Below are 20,875 nucleotides of genomic sequence, written 5' to 3'. Positions count from 1 at the left end.
AACGGAATTAACATTGGTGGATCCACCCTCGGTGTCGTCTTGGTTGGTGAAAGGTGGTAAAAGGGGCCAAAAGAGACTATGAGGAAAAAATAGCCAAAGAGGTGAAAAACTTCAAGCCATTCTTTCAATACATTAAGGTGAAATGACCCACGAAAAAGCGGTGGGGACCGTAGGATGACCGAGGAATGAAGGGAGTGCTAAAGGAGGACAAAGCCATCACCGACAAACTGAACACATTTTTTACTGCTGTGTTTACCGAACAGACTATACGCGGGAAACGAAGATGGGAAACTGACAGGGTTGACGGTTAGTCTAGAAGAGGTATGCCAGCAGATTGGATAGGCTTAAAAATGATAAATCCCCAGGACCAGATGGCATCCATCCGAGGGTAATCAAGGAACTGAAAGGGACTATAGCCGAACTGCTTCAATTGATAGCCAATCTGTTGATCAAAACGGGAAGGGTTCTGGAAAACTGAAAGGTGGCGAATGTTACGCCGATCTTCAAGAAAGGTTCGAGAAAAATACAGAGTCTGACCTCGGTACCGGAAAAGATGGTAAAGGCGCTGATAAAGAACCGCATCATTGAGCACCTTGACAGACACGATCTGATGAGGACCAGCCAGCATGGTTTCAGCAGAGGAATATCATGCTTGACGAACTTGCTGCACTTCTTCGAGGGAGTAAACAGATGGACAGACAAGTGTGACCCGGTCGACATTGTATATCTGGATTTTCAGAAGGCTTTCAACAAGGTCCCACATGAACAACTACTTCAAAAAATTGCGAGCCATGGAATCGAGGGTGAAGTATTGACATGGATTAAAAATTGGCTGGCGGATAGGAAACAGAGAGTGGAAGTAAATGGACAATACTCGGACTGGAAAAGCATCACCAGTGAAGTACCGGAGGGTTCGGTGCTTGGACCCTTGCTCTTCAACATATTTATAAAAGATCTGGAAATTGAGGTGATTAAATTTGCAGACAATACAAAGTTATTCAGAGTAGTGAAGACGCAAGAGGATTGCGAACATCTGCAACGTGACATAAACACGCTCGAGAAATGGGCCACGTCATGGCAGATGAGGTTCAATGTGGATAAGTGTAAGGTGATGCATGTCGGTAACAAAAATCTTACACACGAATACAGGATGTCCAGGGCGGTACTTGGAGAGACCCCCCCCAGGAAAGAGACTTGGGAGTAGTGCTCGACAAGACAATGAAGTCGTCTGTGCAATGTGTGGCGGCGGCGAAAAGGGCAAACAGAATGCTGGGAATGATTAAGAAGGGGATCACAAACAGATCGAAGATTGTTATGCCGCTGTACCGAGCCATGGAGCGCCCTCACCTGGAGTACTGTGTCCAGCACTGGTCGCCGTACATGAAGAAGGACACGGTACTACTTGAGAGGATCCAGAGAAGAGCAACTAAAATGGTAAAGGGGCTGGAGGAGTTGCCGTACAGTGAGATATTAGAAAAACTGGGCCTCTTCTCCCTTAAAAAGAGGAGACTGAGAGGGGACAAGATAGAAACATTCAAGATAATGAAGGGAATAGATTTAGTAGATAAAGACAGGTTGTTCACCCTCTCCAGGGTAGGGAGAAAGAGAGGGCACTCTCTAAAGTTAAAAGGTGATAGATTCCATACAAACGTAAGAAAGTTCTTCTTCACCCAAAGAGTGGTGGAAAACTGGAACGCTCTTCTGGAGGCTGTTATAGGGGGAAACACCCTCCAGAGATTTAAGACAAAGTTGGATGGGTTCCTGTTTAACCAGAACATAAGCAGGTATGGCTGGTCTCTATGACCTGGAGGCCACTGCGGGAGCGGACTGCTGGGCACAATGTACCACTAGTCTGATCCAGCAGCGGCAAATTCTTATGTTCTTATGGTGCAGTCTTGGGAGTCGCGGATGGTGTCAGTGATGAACTTGGCTCCATGTCCATTGCGGCGCCGAATAATAGTCGTTGCTGAAGTAACCTATTTTTAGGGTGTGTTTCTGAAGGGATGAGCATTGGGAGCAAGAGTCAGCATGGTGCTCGGGTCCCAGACATTGCAAGCACCAGCGGTCAACGAAATGGCCCGAGCACAGCAACCGCACTTTTTGACCCCGTCGACAGCTGGGACATGGACGGGAAGACAGCTGTGGACAAATCGAACTCTATGGTGAAGAGAATCCATATGGCCCAAGAGGGCCAGAGCCTGCGACAGGAAAATAAAAATAAAATATACTGTTCTTTTTTTTTTTTTAAAGAAAGAACAAATAAAGTAAAGAAACAAATTATGACAAAAAAAAGTCACAAATCGCGAGAGGGAAGACAAGTGAAGAAAAAATTTACTTCAACAGAAGCTGAAGCGTGTCTTACTAGCTCCGCGGAAACTAGAAAACTGAGGAACAACGCGCCCTACGTCGGGCGGGAAGGCACTTGTGCTTCCGCGGTTCGGGCTATCGCAAACTTTCTAAAGTCTTAAAGTAGCGATGCACTTTTAAAGTGATCTGTACTGGGGCTCCGTTGTTGATGTCAATTATACATGCTTGTTCTGGGATAATAGGTGTTATCCAGGGACAGCAGGCAGATATTCTCACTGATGGGTGACGTCACCGACGGAGCACTGGCACGGACATTTGAAAAGTGAATCGCAACTTCAAGTTTTAGAAAGTTGGATCATTCTGCACCACGCATACGCAAGTGCCTTCCTGCCTGACGTAGACGCGCAATCCCTCAGTTAAGATAAGCCAGTTAAGAAGCCAACCCGAGGAGGTGGGTGGGTTGTGAGAATATCTTCCTGCTGTCCCTGGATAACACTTGTTATGGTATGTAACTGTGGTTTATCCCAAGACAAGCAGGAAGCATATTCACACTGATGGGTGATCTCCAAGCTAATTAGAATGTGATGGCAGGAGAGTTGGCCTTTAGGAAAATAAATTTTGTAATACAGATTGGCCAAAGTGCCCATCCCGTCTGGAGAAAGACTCCAGACAATAGTAAGAAGTGAATGTATGAATTGAGGACCAGGTGGCAGCATTACAGATTTCCTCAATTGGAGTAGATATGAGGAAAGCTACAGAAGCTGCCATAGCTCTAATTTTGTGGGCTGTGACAAGACTCTCCAGGTGCAGTCCAGTCTGAGCAGAGCAGAGCAGAACAATATACAGGCAGCCAGCCAGTTGAAAATCATTCTCTTAAAAACAGGATTTCCCAACTTATTAGGATCAAATGAGATGAAAAGTTGAGGAGATGTTCTATGTGGCTTTATCCTGTCAATGTAATAGGCCAAAGCACGTTTATAGTCCAGAGCAGGGGTGCCCACACTTTTTGGGCTTGCGAGCTACTTTTAAAATGACCAAGTCAAAATGATCTACCAACAATAAAATTTAAAAAAAACACAACGCACACTGTACGCATAGAAGATGTTAATTATCATTCCTATTCCAGGGTTTTTCAAAGAGGTCAAAGCAGATGACTCTATGCACTATCACCTCAGTAACAACCATACAAAAATAGACAAATATACCCCCCTCCCTTTTTACTAAACCACGATAGCAGTTTTTAGAGCGCAGGGAGCTGCGCTGAATGCCCAGTGCTGCTCTCGACGCTCATAGGCTCCCTGCGCTAAAAAAAACTCTATTGCGGTTTAGTAAAAGGGGACCTTAGTGTAAAATATAGACAGCAGATATAAATTGAGACACATTTCGATCACTAAATTGAAAATAAAATCATTTTTCCTACCTTGTCTGGTGATTTCATGAGTCTCTGGTTGCACTTTCTTCTTCTGACTGTGCATCCAGTCTTTCTTCCCTTCTTTCAGCCTGTATGCTTCCTCTCCTCCACACCTCATTCCCTCCCCCAACTTTTCCTTCCTCTCTCCCTGCCCTTTCTTTCTCTCTGCCTCCCTTTCCTTTTTTTCTGTTTCTCTTCTTTCCTTCTGTCTCCCTGCCTGCCCTTTTTCTTTCTTTCTTTCTCCCTGCCCTCCCCCAAGACACTGCCACTGCCATCGGGGACCCAAACTGCCATCGGGGACCAGGACCCAAACCGCCACCAATAACAGGCCCGAAAGCCGACGCCAATAACAGGCCCAAAAGCCGACGCCGCCCCAACCTCTCCCTGCTTCGGCCGACCAGCATCGCGAGGAACTGTTGGGGGAAATGCTGCCGGGTCCTGCCTTCGCGGAAACAGAAAGTAGGCAGGACCCGGCAGCAAGAAGAGGAAATGCTTCACTAACATGTCTCCCGCCTTAGCTCGTAGCGAACGCTTGCTTCAGGGCTCTCAACATGTGCGTGCAGGCTTCCCTTCTCCCCCCCCTCCCCCTCCCCGGGCATAACTTCCGGTTTCGGAGGGAAGAGAAGAGAAGCCTGCACGCACACGTTAGAGCCCGGAGCATAAGTTCGCTAGGGGCTGAAATCTCCAAGCCGGTTTTTTTGGGGGTTTTTTTAATGTTCAGCAGCAGCAGATGACAGCTGGGCGGACCGCCCAGCTAAAAGGCCCTAGGGAGAACACTGGAGAGAAAGGCTGATCGGCCCGTAGATCAGGATGGCAACACGAGTGCGATCGACTCGAGTTGCCTTCCTGAGCTACTGGTCGATCGCGATCGACGCGTTGGGCACCCCTGGTCCAGAGTATGGAGCGCTGTTTCTCCTGCATGAGAATGAGGCTTAGGGGGAAAAACTGGAAGAACAATTGACTGATTAAGATGAAACTCCGTCACAACTTTCGGAAGAAACTTGGGATGTGTGCATAGAACCATTTTATCATGGTGAAAAACTGTAAAGGGTGGATCTACCACCAAGGCTTGTAACTCACTGACCCTTCTGGCAGAAGTGAGAGCGATAAGAAAAACAACTTTCCAGGTAAGAAACTTGAGATGACCTGTGGCTACTGGTTCAAATGGAGGCTTCATCAACCTGGAAAGAACCACATTAAGGTCCCAGACTACAGGTTTGAGAGGTGGTTTCACATTGAAAAGTCCCTTCATGAACCTGGAAACCAAGAGGTTTTTCCTAGACTGGCAAGTGAAAAGCTGTAATAGCACTGAGATGGACTCTAATAGATGTGGATTTGAGTCCAGTCAGGCAGATGAAGTAGATAATCTAACACCAGTTCCACTGACAAGGAAGTTGGATTGTGATGATGCTGAAGACGACACTAGGAAGAAAATCTAGTCCACTTTTGTTGATAACATTGTTGTGTGGCTGGTTTCCTGGCTAGCTGAGAGAGATGTAACTCATATAGATTCAGCCCGAGAGAAACCAAGCTGTCAGGTGTAACGATTGCAGGTTGGGATGTAGAAGAGATCCTTGATTTTGTGTAAGCAGAGTAGGAAAATTTGGCAGAGGAATTGGCTCCCTGGTGCTGAGCTGAACTAGAAGGGAGAACCAATGTTGCCTGGGCCACCGAGGAGCAATGAGAATCATGGTGGCTGACTCTCGTTTGAACAATCTTTAGTATGAAAGGAGTGGGTGGAAATGCTTAAAGAAACATGTTTGTCCAGTTCAGAAGAATTGCATCTGCTTCCACACGATGCGGAGAGTATAGTCTGGAGCAGAACTGAGGCAGCTTGTGATTCTGTGGAGTTGCAAATAAGTCAACTTGTGGAGTGCCCCATTGAGCAAAGAGTGGATTAAGAGCTGCAGTGAATTCTACAAAATAAAGAATTGTGAACCTGGAAAAATATATATTCATTTGCTTGGTGTCTCATCTTCTCACCACATTGGGTTAAGTGATTCATGGCTGTATGTCTGATTTTAGAATGGAGTCTTGTAATCTATCTAGAATGCTTAGGCAGGCTTAGGCATAATTGAAGTATAACATTCTATAGCATTCTTCAACTATGCATATACTAGAGAATGACACAGGGACAAATTTGTCTCCGTCCACGCAGGAATTCAATTTTCCCATCCCTGCAAGTTTTCTCACTGTCCCTGCCCAATTCCTGTAAGCTCTGACTTAAGTGTACAAGCCTTGAACACTTATGATTTTAAAGTGTTTGAGGCTTGTGCAGATGAGGATGGAGCCTGCAGGAAAGGGGCAAGGACAGGAAAAGAACTTGCGAGGACGGGATGGGAAAATGAATTCCAGCGTGGATGGGGAAAAATCTGTCTTTTGAAGCTAGAGACGGGGAAAAATCTGGCTTCCTTCTGAAGCTAGAGTCATTTTTAAATTCAGCTGCTTCTGCTATAAAGCTATCTTCGGATTACTACCATAAAACTTATTTTCCCAATTAAATCCTTTCACATCAAGCAAGAACACAAGAAACTAGGGCATATTCATGTACCCTACTCCGAAAGCCTGCCGCTATAAAAGTTTTTTAGACAAAACTCTAACCTTTCAAGCGGGGAAAATGAACTCTTGGATGTGTTCTTTGATTGCCTATTCCCAATCCTAATCACTGAAAACCTATCTGTTTGGTAAATTTATGCGATGACTTTGCTTTGTATCACTCTACATTGTATCATGTTGTAATTTATTGTATTGTATAGCATTGAATTCTACTGATTCCTACTGTATCTTGCATCTTCGCTGTTATGTCTCAGCTCTCTTGCTGTGAACCGCCCAGATCTTCTGGTTGGGCGGTATATAAAAAAATAAAATTATTATTATGCTCTAGTTATCATCAGCCTTGTTTCAATTATAATAGTAGTATAACAAGTACTTTCATTATATTTTTTCTTTCAGCACAAAGTCACAAATTACAATATTTTTCGCTCCTTAAGACGCACTTTTTTCCCACCCAGAGTGGGTGGAAATCTCAATGCGTCTTATGAAGCTAAGGTATAAATTTTGTTACCCTCCCCCCTTACCATTGTAAAACCCGCCCACCACACCACTGTTCTAAACCCACCCACCTTTTTTTTTAAACCCCCCCCGCCCCCCAGTGTCTGTCCGTCATTCCCCCTTTTTTACCTGGTAGTCCAGTGCCCTCGTTTTATTTCCCGGCCAGCGGGGAGGGGAGACAGATCAGCAGCGTGGATGTCAGGAATAAGCTTTACACTCTCCCGTACAGCCTCGTGCTGCTTTCCGAATGGCTGCCATAGATTCTCGAGGGACTCGCGAGAACTTACAGAAGTCATTTGGAAAGCAGCGCAGGACCGAGCGGGAGAGCATAAAGCTTGCTCCTGACATCCACGCTGCTTTTTGTTTTGATGCTGGCTGGGAAATGAGGAGCCCAGAAGAGCGAAGGCTGCCGCAGCAAGCAGAGAGGGAGAGAAGCCAGCTGGAGTTGCTGTGCAGAATTTTAAAAGGTACGGGGGGAAGGGGCTTGCCTGGGGCTGGCTGGCTGGTTGACCTGGAGCTGGCTGGCTTGGGGCTGGCTGGCCTTGGGCTGGCTAGTTGGCCTGGAGCTGGATGGCTGGATGGTTTGGAGCTGGCTGGATGGTTGGCTGCAGCTGGCTGGCTGGCTTAGGGGTGGCTGGCTGGTTGGCCTGAAGCTGGCTGGCTGACCTGGGGCTGGCTGGCTGGTTTGGGGCTGGCATGCTGACTGGGGGCTGCCTACCATTAGACGTGCCCACCACTAGATGTGTTCTGTACCCTATCTCGGTCTACCACTAGACTACCAGAGGGGGGACAGGGTACATTGCACACCATTTGGTTCAGAATTCTTTTTTCTTGGTGTTTCCTCCTCTAGAAATGGGGTAAGTATTATGGTCAGGTGCGTCTTATGGAGTGAAAAATACAGTAATATTTTTATTCCAACTGAAATAAAAAAAAGAGAGACCAAAAAATCTACTACACAAAAAGATGGTCATACACTCTTGCAATCTCATGATCACATCAAAAGTAAGTGCTCTTAATTTGTTAATTTCATTGCTATGCTACTGATTATTTCATAGGCCTGAAACGATATGAATGCTGAAATTAAATTGGACATTAAACAATAATTGGAATAGAGGCTTAAAATAGCAGTACCAGGATCAGGTATCCTGGCCTTTATTGTTTAAAATCTTAGAGTATGTTGGGTTGGGCCCACGAATGAGGGCTTGGATTCAGACGCTTTATACAAATCCATTGGGTTGTTTCAAGGTAAACGGGAGCTATTCGGAGCCCTTCAGTTTGTCCAGAGGCACTAGGCAGGGATGCCCCCTCTCCTATTTTATTTGCTCTGGTGATTGAGCGCCTGGCTCAGCATATTTGGGTGAATGTCAACATTCGGGGGACACAGACCTCTGTTGGGGACTTTAAGTTAAGCTTATTTGCAGCTGATCTTTTGTTTACGGTACAGGACCTGGCCACCTCCTTGGCAGTGGTTTTGCATGAGTTGAATACTTATGGGAGAGTTTCTGGCTTCAAAGTTAATGTGAATAAGAGTGAGCTGTTAAATGTTTATCTTTCTGAAGTGCTGGTGGAGGAGCTGAGAGGGCGGTTTCCTTTTCGATGGGTAAAATCTTCTATGCAATATTTTAAAGTTTTTCTGGGACCACTCGGGGCTAATCTATATGACCTTAACTATACTCTCCTTCTCCATCGGATTCTGAAGGCTTTAGATGGTTGGGAAGGGCTGCTTTTTTCTTGGATAGGGCGTATAGACGTGGTGAAGATGATGATCCTTCCTCAACTACTCTTTGTATTCCTAACTGTACCCCCCCTCCCCTTTGGGTGCCTCAGTCAGTTTTGGAGGGTCACCAACATAGAATTTCTAAATTTATATGGGCTCATGGAAATCCCAGGATTGGCATTAGGGTTCTGTGTCTTAGAAAGGGGGAGGGGGGGTGTCTGGCAGTGCCTAATATAATGAAACATTACCAGGAAGCTCAGTTGCAAGCTCTCATCGAAATGCAGGCTCACTATTGTAAACAGTGGATAGCCCTTGAACAAGATGATATTGGGCAGATGCCTCTTTTGTATTTGCCATGGTTGCTGGGAGGCTTTATGAGAGCAGGATCGCTTACCTCGGTTAGGACAACTCTGCAAGCGTGGAAGGTGAACCAGGGATTGCTTTTGGACAGTATTCATGGTTTACCCCTTTCAGATATAATACAGAATTTGTCCCAGGTAGGGAGGAGGGGGTGCTTGCCACTTGGGAAGCTAAGTTTTTGCTTTGTGTGGGGCAATTATGGGATTTTGTTAGGAAAAGGATGAAGACCTTTCCTGAGCTTCAGGCTCAATATCAGTTACTCCCTTGGGATTTGTTTCCTTATTTTCAGGCATAACATTATCTACATTCCTCAGGTCTCACCCAGGAGATGGGTGGGGGCTCTTTGTTGCAGAAAGGTGCTATCTCAGCCTTGCATAAATGCTTAAATACATGCTGTTGGGCCCCATTACCTTATATGAAGGCTTGGGAGGCAGAGCTGGGTAATCCACTTAGTCCACGTGATTGGGAAGAAATTTGGCCCCAGGTGACTTCCTTGGGCTTGGCAACACCTATAGTGGAAAATGGCTATAAGGCACTTTTTCGCTAGTATTACACACCAGTCTTGCTTTCTCACATGAGGCGGAGAGAAGACCTTTGTTGGAGGGGCTGTGGGCTGGTAGGCACATAACTTCATATTTGGTGAGAGTATCCTTGGGTGCAGGGCTTTTGGGTTTCCACTTTTCAGATGTTGTCCAAGATCTTGGGGAATGTAGTTCAGGCTTCCTGGTAGGCAATACTTCTACATAGGTACAATTTAGATTTGGAAGAGGGGGAACTGAGCTTTTGTAAGTTGTTTTTCATGGCCCCAAGGCTTGTTGTGGCTACCCATTGGAAACAACAGCTGCAACCAGATTGGCATGGGATAGAAGTTAAACTGCATCACTGGTATATTATGTATAAGCTTACTGCAATCATGTACTGCATTACCTAAATTTCACTGCATTTGGAGGTGGTTTGAATGCTGGGCAAACCATTAATGCATGGGTGTCAAATGTCAGTCCTCGAGGGCCGTAATCCAGTTGAGTTTTCAGGATTTCCCCAATGAATATGCATGAGATCTATTAGCATACAATGAAAGCAGTGCATGCAAATAGATCTCATGCATACTCACTGGGTAAACCCTAAAAACCTGACTGGATTGCAGCCCTCGAGGACTGACATTTAACACCCCTGCATTAATGTATGATTCTCTTTTTGATTGCTCTCTTGCTACACTGTGAACATTATTTGCTTCTCTTTGCTTTTCTTTCTCGTTGACTCGCTCTCTTTTGTTTTCTCAGCTTTCAGGGGAGGTGGGGGAAAGAGAAGATATGCTGGTTGGACGGGGATTGTACCACTTGGTTGTTGGTTATTGGTTCTGTGATGACTGAACGGTTGAGTTCCTGTGCATCTGTATTGCGATGGTTCTATTGTTGAAATTTGAAGTACTGTATTTTTCATTCCATAAGATGCACCTGACCATAAGACACACCCTAGATTTAGAGGAGGAAAACAAGTTAAAAATCATTCTGAACCAAATTCTCCCTGCCAGGCTCTGCACCCTGTCCCCCCTCTGGTGGTCTAGTGGTAGACCGGGACAGGGTACAGAGAAGGCAGGCCTAGTGGCCTAGTGACAGGCAGGCAGGCCGGCCTAGTGACAGGCAGGCCCCATACACCCCCAGTACCATAAATCATCCCCCATCCCCCCACATGCCCCCAGTATCTTAAATCATCTGCACACGTACCCCCAGTATCTTTTTTAATCATACCCCTTGTACCTTTAATCATACCCCCTCTGTACCTTTTTAAATTCCTCCCTCGTTAGACAGCTCTCATCTTTCCCAGCCAGCAGCGCACAGGCCAGAAGTACAGAGATCAGGACCATGTCCTCCGCGCTCCCACCTGGGCCCGCACCTATCTCCTAATGGCTACAGTCAGTTCTCGCGAGTCCAGCGAAAGCTGACTGCAGCCATTCGGAGATCGGCGCGGGCCCAGGCAGGAGCGCAGAAGGCTTGCTCTTGATCTCTGTGCTTCTGGCCTGGGGCGCCGCTGACCGGGAAATTCACTGGACCACCAGGTACGACGGCAGCAAGTGGGCGGGCGGGCGGGTTTTAAAGATACAGCGGTGGTGGTAAAATATGTGGCGACGGGAGGGTTAAAAAGATGTGGCAGCGGCAGCGAGCTTAATAAATTTGTATCTTCGCTTCTTAAGAAGCACTTACATTTCCACCCCCAAGTGTATCTTTTGGAGTGAAAAATGTGGTATGTTGATCTTTGCAGTGTATTTTGGTATGATTTTTGCTCAATAAAAATTTTCAAGGAAAAATAGATAAATAGCAGTGCCACAAGCTACAATTTGTAAGTGGGAGAACTTAGTCCACTTGGATCTTTTTCTCCCTTTTTTGAATCATCATAGGTTCCATTATAAAAATTATGGGGAAAAAAACCCAAATAAAATACTGAAAAAATCAATTATAAGAAAGTTTAAGAGTTCCACTATTTTGGAATACTCCAAATGAATCACTGGCAAGGTACAAACTTCATTAACCAGCTCCACTACTGTACAAACTTTTGAAAAAAAAAATCAAAATTTGCTTACCTGTCGCTGAGGTGGTCGCTGGTGAACTACACCTAAGTAATAGCCCATGATAGTAGAGCTCTGAAGAGGCTCTGATGGACACCAGTACTCGAGGCAAAGTTCCAGGTTGAAAGGATCTTTCCTATATACATCTCCAATCTGTGAAAAAGTTGTTTTAATGTCAGTGCAATTAACACAAAAGTACTAAAATCTTACGTGCAATTAACACAAAAGTACTAAAATCTTATATTCTTCTGCAATTCACCGCATGCCATTCAAAATTTTTATCCTTAAACATGTGAGAAAACAGTAGACAAAGGGCCAGATTCTATAAACGCACAGTTGTCAAATCAGTTGCTAGGTGCTGCTTATAGAATCGCTTATAGCAGCACCTAAGCGAACATAGATATCACCAGGCGTTCTAAACATAGGCGCCAGTATATTAGGCCAGCCTATCTGCTTGGCAGAGCTCAGCATCCCAACCAGAAAAAGATAAAAGGAAGTTCAGGAGGGGGCCTGAGCCCAACTTTTGGGAGCAAGTTGTCAAAAGCTTAAAATGGCTTTCGCAAACTGGTGCAAGCCGGTTCCAAGGGGAGGTTGTTCCGTGCATCCACCATCATTTTCACAAATATTTCCTTAGATAACTTTTAAGTCTATCCTCCTTCAACTTCATCTTATGCCTACTTGCTACAGAACCTCCATTCAGTTGAAAGAGACCTGCTTCCTGTACATTTATGCCATGAAGATATTTAAATGTCTCAATCATATCTCCTCTCTCTTTTCCTTCTTCCAAAGTATATATAATTGAAGTCTATGAGTCCTCAATATGTCAAACATTTTAAGGTCCACTGATTCTAGCTCCAGAATTCTGCAAATGCTGAGATATAAACCAATTGGTTTTGTTGTGACCCTTAAAAAGAGCATTACAGTATCTAACCAATATAATTGAGCATACAAAACTAGATCACTAATAGACAAACAAGGTCACAAATTCAAAATAATCCTCAACTGATAAAAAGCGGCCCATATTATTAATGTGCATCAATGCAGACATGTCAGAATCCAAATTTATCCCCATCAAAGGAGTACTAGTGAGCACAACCTGAAATAGGTGTTTTGGGGTTAATCCTGTGCTGCTCCTTGTGACCATGGGCAAGTCACTTAATCCTCCTTTGATCAAGGTGCATTAGACAGATAGTGAGCCCATCGGGACGAACAGAGAGAAAATGCCTGAAGTACCTGTATGTAAACCACTTTGAGTGAGATTATGTAAAACTACAAATAGATGGTACACAAGTCCCAATCCCTTTCTGCAAGTAGGTACCTCCTTTTAAACCCAATCCCACACAATGAATGCCTATGCTTTAACAGCATATAAACCCAATCCCATACAATGAATGCCTATTCTTTAACAGCATCTAGGCATCCAGACGCTATTACAGAATATTAGCATAACCTGGTATCAGCACAATTTATATTTATGTGCTCGCAGTTAAACCAACCATAGGCCTTGTATAAGTGCAAGTTCCCAACTGTGGCAAGGGCACACAACTTGTTAATGCAATGGCAGCCCCACCTATCCCACTAGAATGACCTCCTTGCATTTACTGTAAGGGCTACTTATGTATGCCCTTACAGGAAAGCACTTTGGGCGCTTTCCTCCTACTTTCATATGAATGTGAAATGTGACCATTTTGTATTCTTGCTCACGTGGCATGTAAATATGGGCACCCTGATATAAAATTGCCTTTTAGGGTCTGCACTCTAACAGAACCAGGCAAAATATCCCTCTAGTAATAATTATGGTCATATGATTACTTTGGAAAATGAACTCCACTTTGTGGTAAATCCATCAAGATGAAGCTGGCAGATTATGCTCACCAACTGGTTTAAATCATATTTTAAAGATCGTTCTTCGAAAATCCAGTTCAATGGTTCTACCTCTGACACTTTCTCTAACGACAATGGGATCCCACAAGATTCCATTCTTTCCCCTATGCTGTTTAATATCTTCCTTGCTCCTCTTATTACATTAGGGCAATCCATTGGGTTCTCTATCTTCGCCTATGCAGATGATATTCAACTCACTCACTCTGTCGATCTGGACAACCCTGCAGATATCTTGTTTATTAACTTGAAATTAGAACAAATCAGCCATTGGTTAAACACAAATATGCTAGTTCTCAACATCAGCAAAACCAAAGTTATGATTTTCTCAGTCAAGGAAGGTCATTACTGCCTGGACACTTTATCCAGGAGTGACGGCCGGTTTGGCCAGTCAGTTTTGCAAAATCTGTTTTCCTAAATTGCCATCCTCCCACCTGCCCTTTTTTGGTTAGCTTGGAGGTCACCCACATGTGAGAATATCATGCCTGCTTGTCCTGGGATAAAGCACAGTTACTTACCGTAACAGGTGTTATCCAGGGACAGCAGGCATATATTCTCACATGTGGGTGACGTCATCTACGGAGCCCCGGCGCGGACAGCTTTTCAAGCAAACTTGATAGAAGTTTCAAGTTTGCACACTGCACCACGCATGTGCGTGCCTTCTCGCCCACTAGAGGGCGCATCCCACCTCGTGGTCCTCAGTTCCATAACTAGCAAGGAAGCCATCCCCTGGGAGGCGGGCGGGTTGTGAGAATATATGCCTGCTGTCCCTGGATAACACCTGTTACGGTAAGTAACTGTGCTTTATCCCAGGACAAGCAGGCATGATATTCTCACATGTGGGTGACCTCCAAGCTAACCAAAAAAGGGCAGGTGGGAGGATGGCAATTTAGGAAAACAGATTTTGCAAAACTGACTGGCCAAACCGGCCGTCACTCCTGGATAAAGTGTCCAGGCAGTAATGAGAGGTGAATGTATGAACCGAAGACCAAGTGGCAGCCTTACATATGTCCTCCATCGGAGTGGATCGGAGGAAAGCTATCGAAGCTGCCATTGCTCGGACCTTGTGCCCCGTGACTCGACCCGGGGGAGGAAGGCCAGCCTGAGCGTAGCAAAAGGAAATGCAAGCGGCCAACCAGTTAGACAGAGTGCGCTTGGAAACTGGATGCCCTAATCGATTGGGATCGAAGGACAAAAACAATTGAGGAACCTTCCGATGAGGCCTGGTGCGTTGAAGATAAAATGCCAACGCCCTCTTACAGTCAAGCGTGTGAAGCGCCGTCTCGCCAGGATGGGAGTGGGGCTTCGGGAAGAACACAGGAAGGACAATGGACTGATTTAGGTGGAAGTCAGAAACAACTTTAGGTAAAAACTTAGGATGGGTGCGGAGAACCACCTTGTCGTGATGAAAGACAGTGAAAGGAGGGTCCGCAACCAAGGCTTGTAACTCCCCAATCCGCCTGGCGGAGGTGAGGGCAATTAGAAACACCGCCTTCCAAGTCAGAAATTTCAAGAGGGACTTGTTGAGTGGCTCAAACGGGGGTTTCATCAGTTGAGCCAGAACCACATTCAAATTCCACACGACAGACGGAGGCTTAAGAGGGGGACAAACCCTGAGTAACCCTTTCATGAAGCGTGTCACCAAGGGATGGAGTGACAGAGGGCGTCCCTCCAGAGGTTGGTGGAAAGCAGAAATCGCACTGAGATGAACCCGCACCGAAGTGGTTTTCAAGCCGGAGCGCGACAAATGAAACAAATATTCTAAAACCGAGGATACCGGAACTGATACCGGATCCAGGTGAAAAGACGAGCACCAGGAGGAAAACCTGGTCCATTTCTGCGCATAGCAAAGCCTCGTCGAGATCTTGCGGGAGGCTTCCAACACCTCCTTCACCGATTGAGACAGGTCCGGAGGAGTCAGGGAACAAGAAACCAGGCTGTCAGGTGCAATGACTGCAGATTGGGATGTAACATGGATCCTTGACTCTGAGACAGCAGAGAAGGAGAGACAGGCAGGGGAAGAGGCTCTCTGGCACTGAGCTGGAGCAGCAGGGAGAACCAGTGCTGACGCGGCCACCGAGGTGCTATGAGAATCATCGTGGCCGTGGACGATTTTAGGTGTACCAACGTTCGCATGATCAGAGGGAACGGAGGGAATGCATACAGGAACCTCCCTTCCCAGTCGAGTAGGAAGGCATCCGCTTCCAGACGGTCCTGCGAGTACATCCGAGAACAATATAGTGGTAGTTTGTGTGTCTCCGGAGAGGCAAACAGATCCACCTGTGGCGTTCCCCAGCGAGCGAAGACCTCGCGTAGAACTGCTGAGTGTAGAGTCCACTCGTGCGGTTGCAGAAGTCGACTCAGTTTGTCCGCCAGGCAATTCCGTTCTCCTTGGATGTAGACCGCCCGGAGGAAGATGTTCCGGGAGGCCGCCCACTCCCAGAGGCGAAGAGCTTCGGAGCAGAGGGGCCATGACCCCGTTCCTCCCTGCTTGTTCACATAATACATTGCCACCTGATTGTCCGTGCGGACGAGGACCACCTGGTCCTGCAATATGTGAACGAAGGCTCGAAGTGCTAGGAAGATGGCTCGCAGCTCTAGCACGTTGATATGACACTGACGGTCTTCTGACGACCACAGGCCCTGCGTGCGAAGACCGTCGAGATGGGCTCCCCACGCGTACTCCGAGGAGTCCGTGGTCAGGACCTTGCGAAAAGGCGGAGTGCGAAACAATAGCCCCATGGACAGATTTGAAGAGTCTGTCCACCAACGCAGCGATTTCCGCAAGGGCGGAGTTACCGAAATGAGGCGAGACACCGGGTCGCACTCCTGACGCCACTGGGACGCGAGGGTCCACTGAGGGATCCTCAGGTGTAGCCTCGCAAACGGCGTGACATGTACCGTCGAGGCCATATGGCCCAGCAGCATCATCATGCGCTTGGCCGACACCCTCGATAGTTGGGAGACCTGGCGGCTCATCCGTACCAAGGCTTCCAACCGCTGGGTCGGCAGGTAGGAGCGTAGGCGCACCGTGTCCAGCACCGCACCTATGAATTGAAGAGACTGCGACGGTCTCAACTGAGACTTTGGAAAGTTTATCTCGAACCCGAGAGTTTGCAGGAAGGCAATAGACTGTCGGGTCGCTGAGATAACCCCCTCCCTGGTCGGGGCTTTGATGAGCCAATCGTCCAGGTAAGGGAACACATGGAGTCCACGTGACCTGAGGGCTGCTGCAACCACCACCATGCACTTCGTGAATACTCGTGGGGACGCGGCCAGGCCGAAGGGCAGTACCCTGTACTGGAGGTGGAGGTCCCCCACCTGGAATCGTAAGAATCTTCGACAGGCGGGGTGCACCGGAACATGGGTGTATGCTTCCTTCAGGTCGAGGGAGCACATCCAGTCCCCTTCCCCCAAGAGGGGGTACAAAACCGGGAGAGATAGCATTCGAAACTTCTCCCGGGCCAGGAATTTGTTGAGCTTCCTGAGGTCCAGTATGGGGCGCAGGTCCCCGGTCTTTTTTGGGACCAAAAAGTAGCGGGAGTAAAACCCCGTACCCCACTGGTCCTTGGGGACCGGCTCGACCGCCCGAAGCTTCAAGAGGGCTTTGGCTTCGGTTATAAGGGTCGGTAGCTGCGAACGGTTGCAGGGGACTAAACTTGGGGGACTGTCCGGCGGCGAGGACACAAAGTTGAGCGAGTAGCCCTCGGAGACGATCCGGAGCACCCAAGCGTCTGAGGTAATCCCGGTCCATGCCTCCCGGAAGGACCGAAGACGGCCCCCGATAGGAAGGGGTTCCTGAGAAAGTGCGGAGGGGAACCCGCCCCGTCCGCTCAGCCCGTCAAAAGGAAGGCGCGGGCTTAGAAGGGCCCTGCGCCTGGGCTTGGGTTTGTCCCCCTCTGCCTCGCTGAGACGGACGTCTTGGAGGCGGTCTCGAGAAAGCCGGAGTCGACTTCTGAGGGTATCGGCGCGGCGGAGGCCGAAAAGGTTTCTGCGGCGGGGGTCTAGGTTTGGGGCGGACCAGGGATGCTAGAGAGCGCTCCTGTTCCGACAAGCGTTTGGTCGCCGCATCCAGTGACTCGTCGAATAACTCGGACCCCACACAGGGCAAGTCTGCCAGGCGTTCCTGCAGGTTTGGGTCCATGTCGAGGGTGCGAAGCCAGGCCAAGCGGCGCATGGCCACCGCGAGGGCCGACACCCTCGAAACCAGCTCAAAGGCGTCGTACACTGCGTGGAATAGGTACAACCGCAATTGAGACAGGTTGGACATAAACTTATCGAATCCTGCTCTTTGGGAGTCCGGTAACGAGTTTCGATATTGAGGAAGGTCCTTCACCATACCACGCAAATAGGAGGAAAAGGTGAAGGCGTAATTTAGAACCCTGGTGGCCATCAGGGAATTTGAATAGAGGCGACGGCCAAACTTGTCCAGGGTCCGTCCCTCCCTGCCTGGTGGAACCGCCGCAGAAACCCGTGAGGGCTGTGATTTTTTAAGAGCAGACTCCACCAGAAGAGACTGGTGTGAGAGCTGCGCCTTATCGAACCCTTTAGGGGGAATCGTCCTATACTTCGATTCCATTTTTGAAGGCACAGACGTGACTGTAAGAGGGTTTGACAAGTTATTCAGCCAGGTTTGCAGAAGGACACTGTTGAGAGGGAGTCTAGGCACCTCCCTAGGAAGAGTGGGGAGGTCCTGTTCCTCCAAAAATTCTTTGGAATACCGAGAGCCTACCATCAGGTCAATCCCCAGGGCTTGGGCCATGTCCTGAACGAAGGATGAAAATGAGGACGGCCTAGCCTGGGGAGACGGGGTTCTCGACCGCCCCACCGAGGAGAGGGGGGAGGCCTCATGGGAATAATGAGGATCCCTAACCGATCCCGAGTCCCAGGATCCCCTCTCGAGGGCCCTCGAGGGGGAAGGGGAAGTTATCCTCCTCGCAGAGCCCTTGGGTGAGGACCCAGGGGTTCGTGGGACACTCTCCCGTTTCCTCGGCGAGGCGGCCCGGGAAGATTTCCCATGAGGTGAGCGGAGGAGCCTCGGGTTGTCGAGGCGCAACTCCGACACCTGCAGCGCCTCGCCCCCGAACGACGAGGAGCGGTCGCGCCGAGGCGAGCCTCGGGGTCGCTTAGACTTCCTCGATCGACGCCCCGTCCGAGGTCGCGTCGAGGGCGAGGCGTGTCTGGAAGACCCGGAGGAAGAGGAGGAAAGACGGCGCACTCTGCGCAACTTTTCCTTGGGCCTTACACTCCGCTCAGGGGGTTCCCCCGAGGTCGAGGTCCGGGGCGGGGCCGAGGCCGAGGTGAACGGGGCCACCGTACCCGAGACCGAGGTCGCCGAGGTCGGGACTCCCGAGGGAGCCGAGGCCGGGGCCTCCGAGACCGAAGGCGCCCCGGCCGAGGTCGAGGCCGCCGGAACCGCAGCACGCTGCAACACTTCCAGGGCTCCCGACAGCTCCGATGAGATCAGAGCTCGGAGGAGATCCTGGAAGGCCGGAATCCCCACGAAGGTGGGGAGTTCCGAGTCCGGGGCACACTCCCTGGAGGGCGACCTCGGTCTCGAGTATTCCCTCGGGGTGTGCGGAGTCGAGGTCCGATGCGGGGCCGGGGTCGACCCACCCGCCTTGGCCTGACTCGAGGATGGCTTCTTTGCTGAAGGGGATAGAACAGAGGACTTACCCGAAGCTTGCTTCACTGACGACGCCTTCGAGGAAGAGGGCCGAGGTGAGGCCGAGGCCCCCAAGGACGTCGAGGCCGAGGTCAAGGCCGGGGCCGAAGCCGAGGCCGACGTCGAGGCCTTAGGTGCGTCGACGGCGAACAATTCGGCCATTCTTGCCTTACGGCGACGGAGGGCCCTGTTTTGGAAGGTAGCACAGCGATCACACGAGTCTGTCGGATGTTCGGGCCCAAGACAGACAATGCACCACCGGTGAGGGTCGGTGATGGAAAGCAACCTTTCACACCGGCTGCACTTTTTGAATCCCGTAACAGGACGGGACATCCACGAAGAAAAAGAAGAAGGCCGGGAACGTACCGACGTCCCGCGGCCACGGATTCCGGGAGCCCCCGGAGTCCGAGGAAAAACGAAAGACTTTTTTTTTTTTTTTTTTTTGAAAGGAATCGAAAAGAAAAACAGCACCGCGAACTAATTCGAAGGGAAAACAAACTAAACGCGGCAGCTAGAAGGCAAAAACACTGGAGCTCAGATCCACAGGGCTTTCTTGCTCCGCGGAAAAATTTGAACTGAGGACCACGAGGTGGGATGCGCCCTCTAGTGGGCGAGAAGGCACGCACATGCGTGGTGCAGTGTGCAAACTTGAAACTTCTATCAAGTTTGCTTGAAAAGCTGTCCGCGCCGGGGCTCCGTAGATGACGTCACCCACATGTGAGAATATCATGCCTGCTTGTCCTGGGATAAAATCAATCTCTGTTCAGATAGTCACTTCCATTAAACTACTCGGTGTTACTTTCGACGGAAAACTTGGCTTTTCTCTAAAATGTAATGACCCCTCCCACTTCCATATACTAAGTCCCTCTAAACTTCTCTTTACTAGTCCTTCTACTTTTCATTGTAGTTCCTTTCTATATCAATTCTTGTAAACCGTGCCGAGCTCTACTTCTGTGGAGATGATGCGGTATACAAACTTAAGGTTTAGTTTAGTTTAGGAAAACTCTCTTTCCATGAACAAAATAAGTTCTGTAGTTAAGAAATGTTTCTGCCGTCTTCGAATGATTAGATCTCTTACCACCCTATTAGATCAATCATCATTAAATATTCTTATTCATTCGCTCGTTATTTCATGCTTGGATTACAGTAATGCACTATATAAAGTAATCACTAAAAAAGAAATAAAACGTCTTCAAATTATTCAAAACACTGCCATTAAAATTATTTCAAAAGCACATAAATACGATCATGTCACACCCCTTTTGATCAATGCTCATTGGCTTCCTATAGATCATAGAATTTCCTATAAAATAATGTTGCTAACTTACAAGACCAAAACTTCTGGCCAACCTGATTTCATTAACAGACTATTAATCCCCTATACCCCCCATCGTACATTGCGTTTATCTAATCAAAACTTGCTATCTTTCCCCTCTTTAAGTTACATTAACACTATGTGCACTAGCATTTTTTCTGTCATGGCCCCTACCATCTGGAATTCAGCACCAAATTATATAAGAGAAATTACATGCCTTGATAAATTTAAAAATAACTTGAAGGCTTTTCTTTTTAAAGATGCATATGGTGTATAATAGTCCTTTTAAGGATGGTAATGGAAATCTGTTCCATGCCATCTTTTAATCATTTTAGCTTATTTTACATTATTTTAGACCTTTTATACTTTGTTCCCCTTCCTTTTGTCTCAATCCCTCTTCCCCTCTCTTTCTCTTTATATAAATTGTATTTCTGACCTTTTCCATCTTGTATCGGTAAGTTAATGTTTGTCAGTACATTTGATTATTTATAGCATTGTTTGTAATTTGTTTTTAATGTACATTCTAATTATACTTTGTTTTTATATTATGTAAAACTGATTTGAATTTTTAATAAGGCGGTATATCAAATTTTTAAATAAACCTG

The 20,875-nt window shown here is 47.7% G+C and overlaps 1 protein-coding gene across 5 annotated transcripts in view; it reads right to left on the bottom strand.

Moving 5' to 3' along the window:
• Window positions 1-20,875, bottom strand: part of NUP205 (nucleoporin 205) — a 1,504,202-nt gene that overhangs the window by 1,120,367 nt on the left and 362,960 nt on the right. For all 5 annotated transcript variants that reach the window (XR_004540594.1, XM_033957880.1, XM_033957883.1 and 2 more), the window contains exon 10: window positions 11,425-11,562. Coding sequence is in view for 4 of the 5 variants with exons in the window: in XM_033957880.1 (XP_033813771.1) it covers window positions 11,425-11,562 (138 nt within the window). In the remaining variant the exon portion in view is untranslated. The remainder of the gene's footprint in view (window positions 1-11,424; window positions 11,563-20,875) is intronic.

The sequence above is a fragment of the Geotrypetes seraphini genome, chromosome 9 (assembly GCF_902459505.1).
Source record: "Geotrypetes seraphini chromosome 9, aGeoSer1.1, whole genome shotgun sequence".
Taxonomy (NCBI): Eukaryota; Metazoa; Chordata; class Amphibia; order Gymnophiona; family Dermophiidae; genus Geotrypetes; species Geotrypetes seraphini.
Note: the sequence above shows the minus strand (reverse complement) of the source record. Positions and strands in the feature narration are given on the sequence as shown.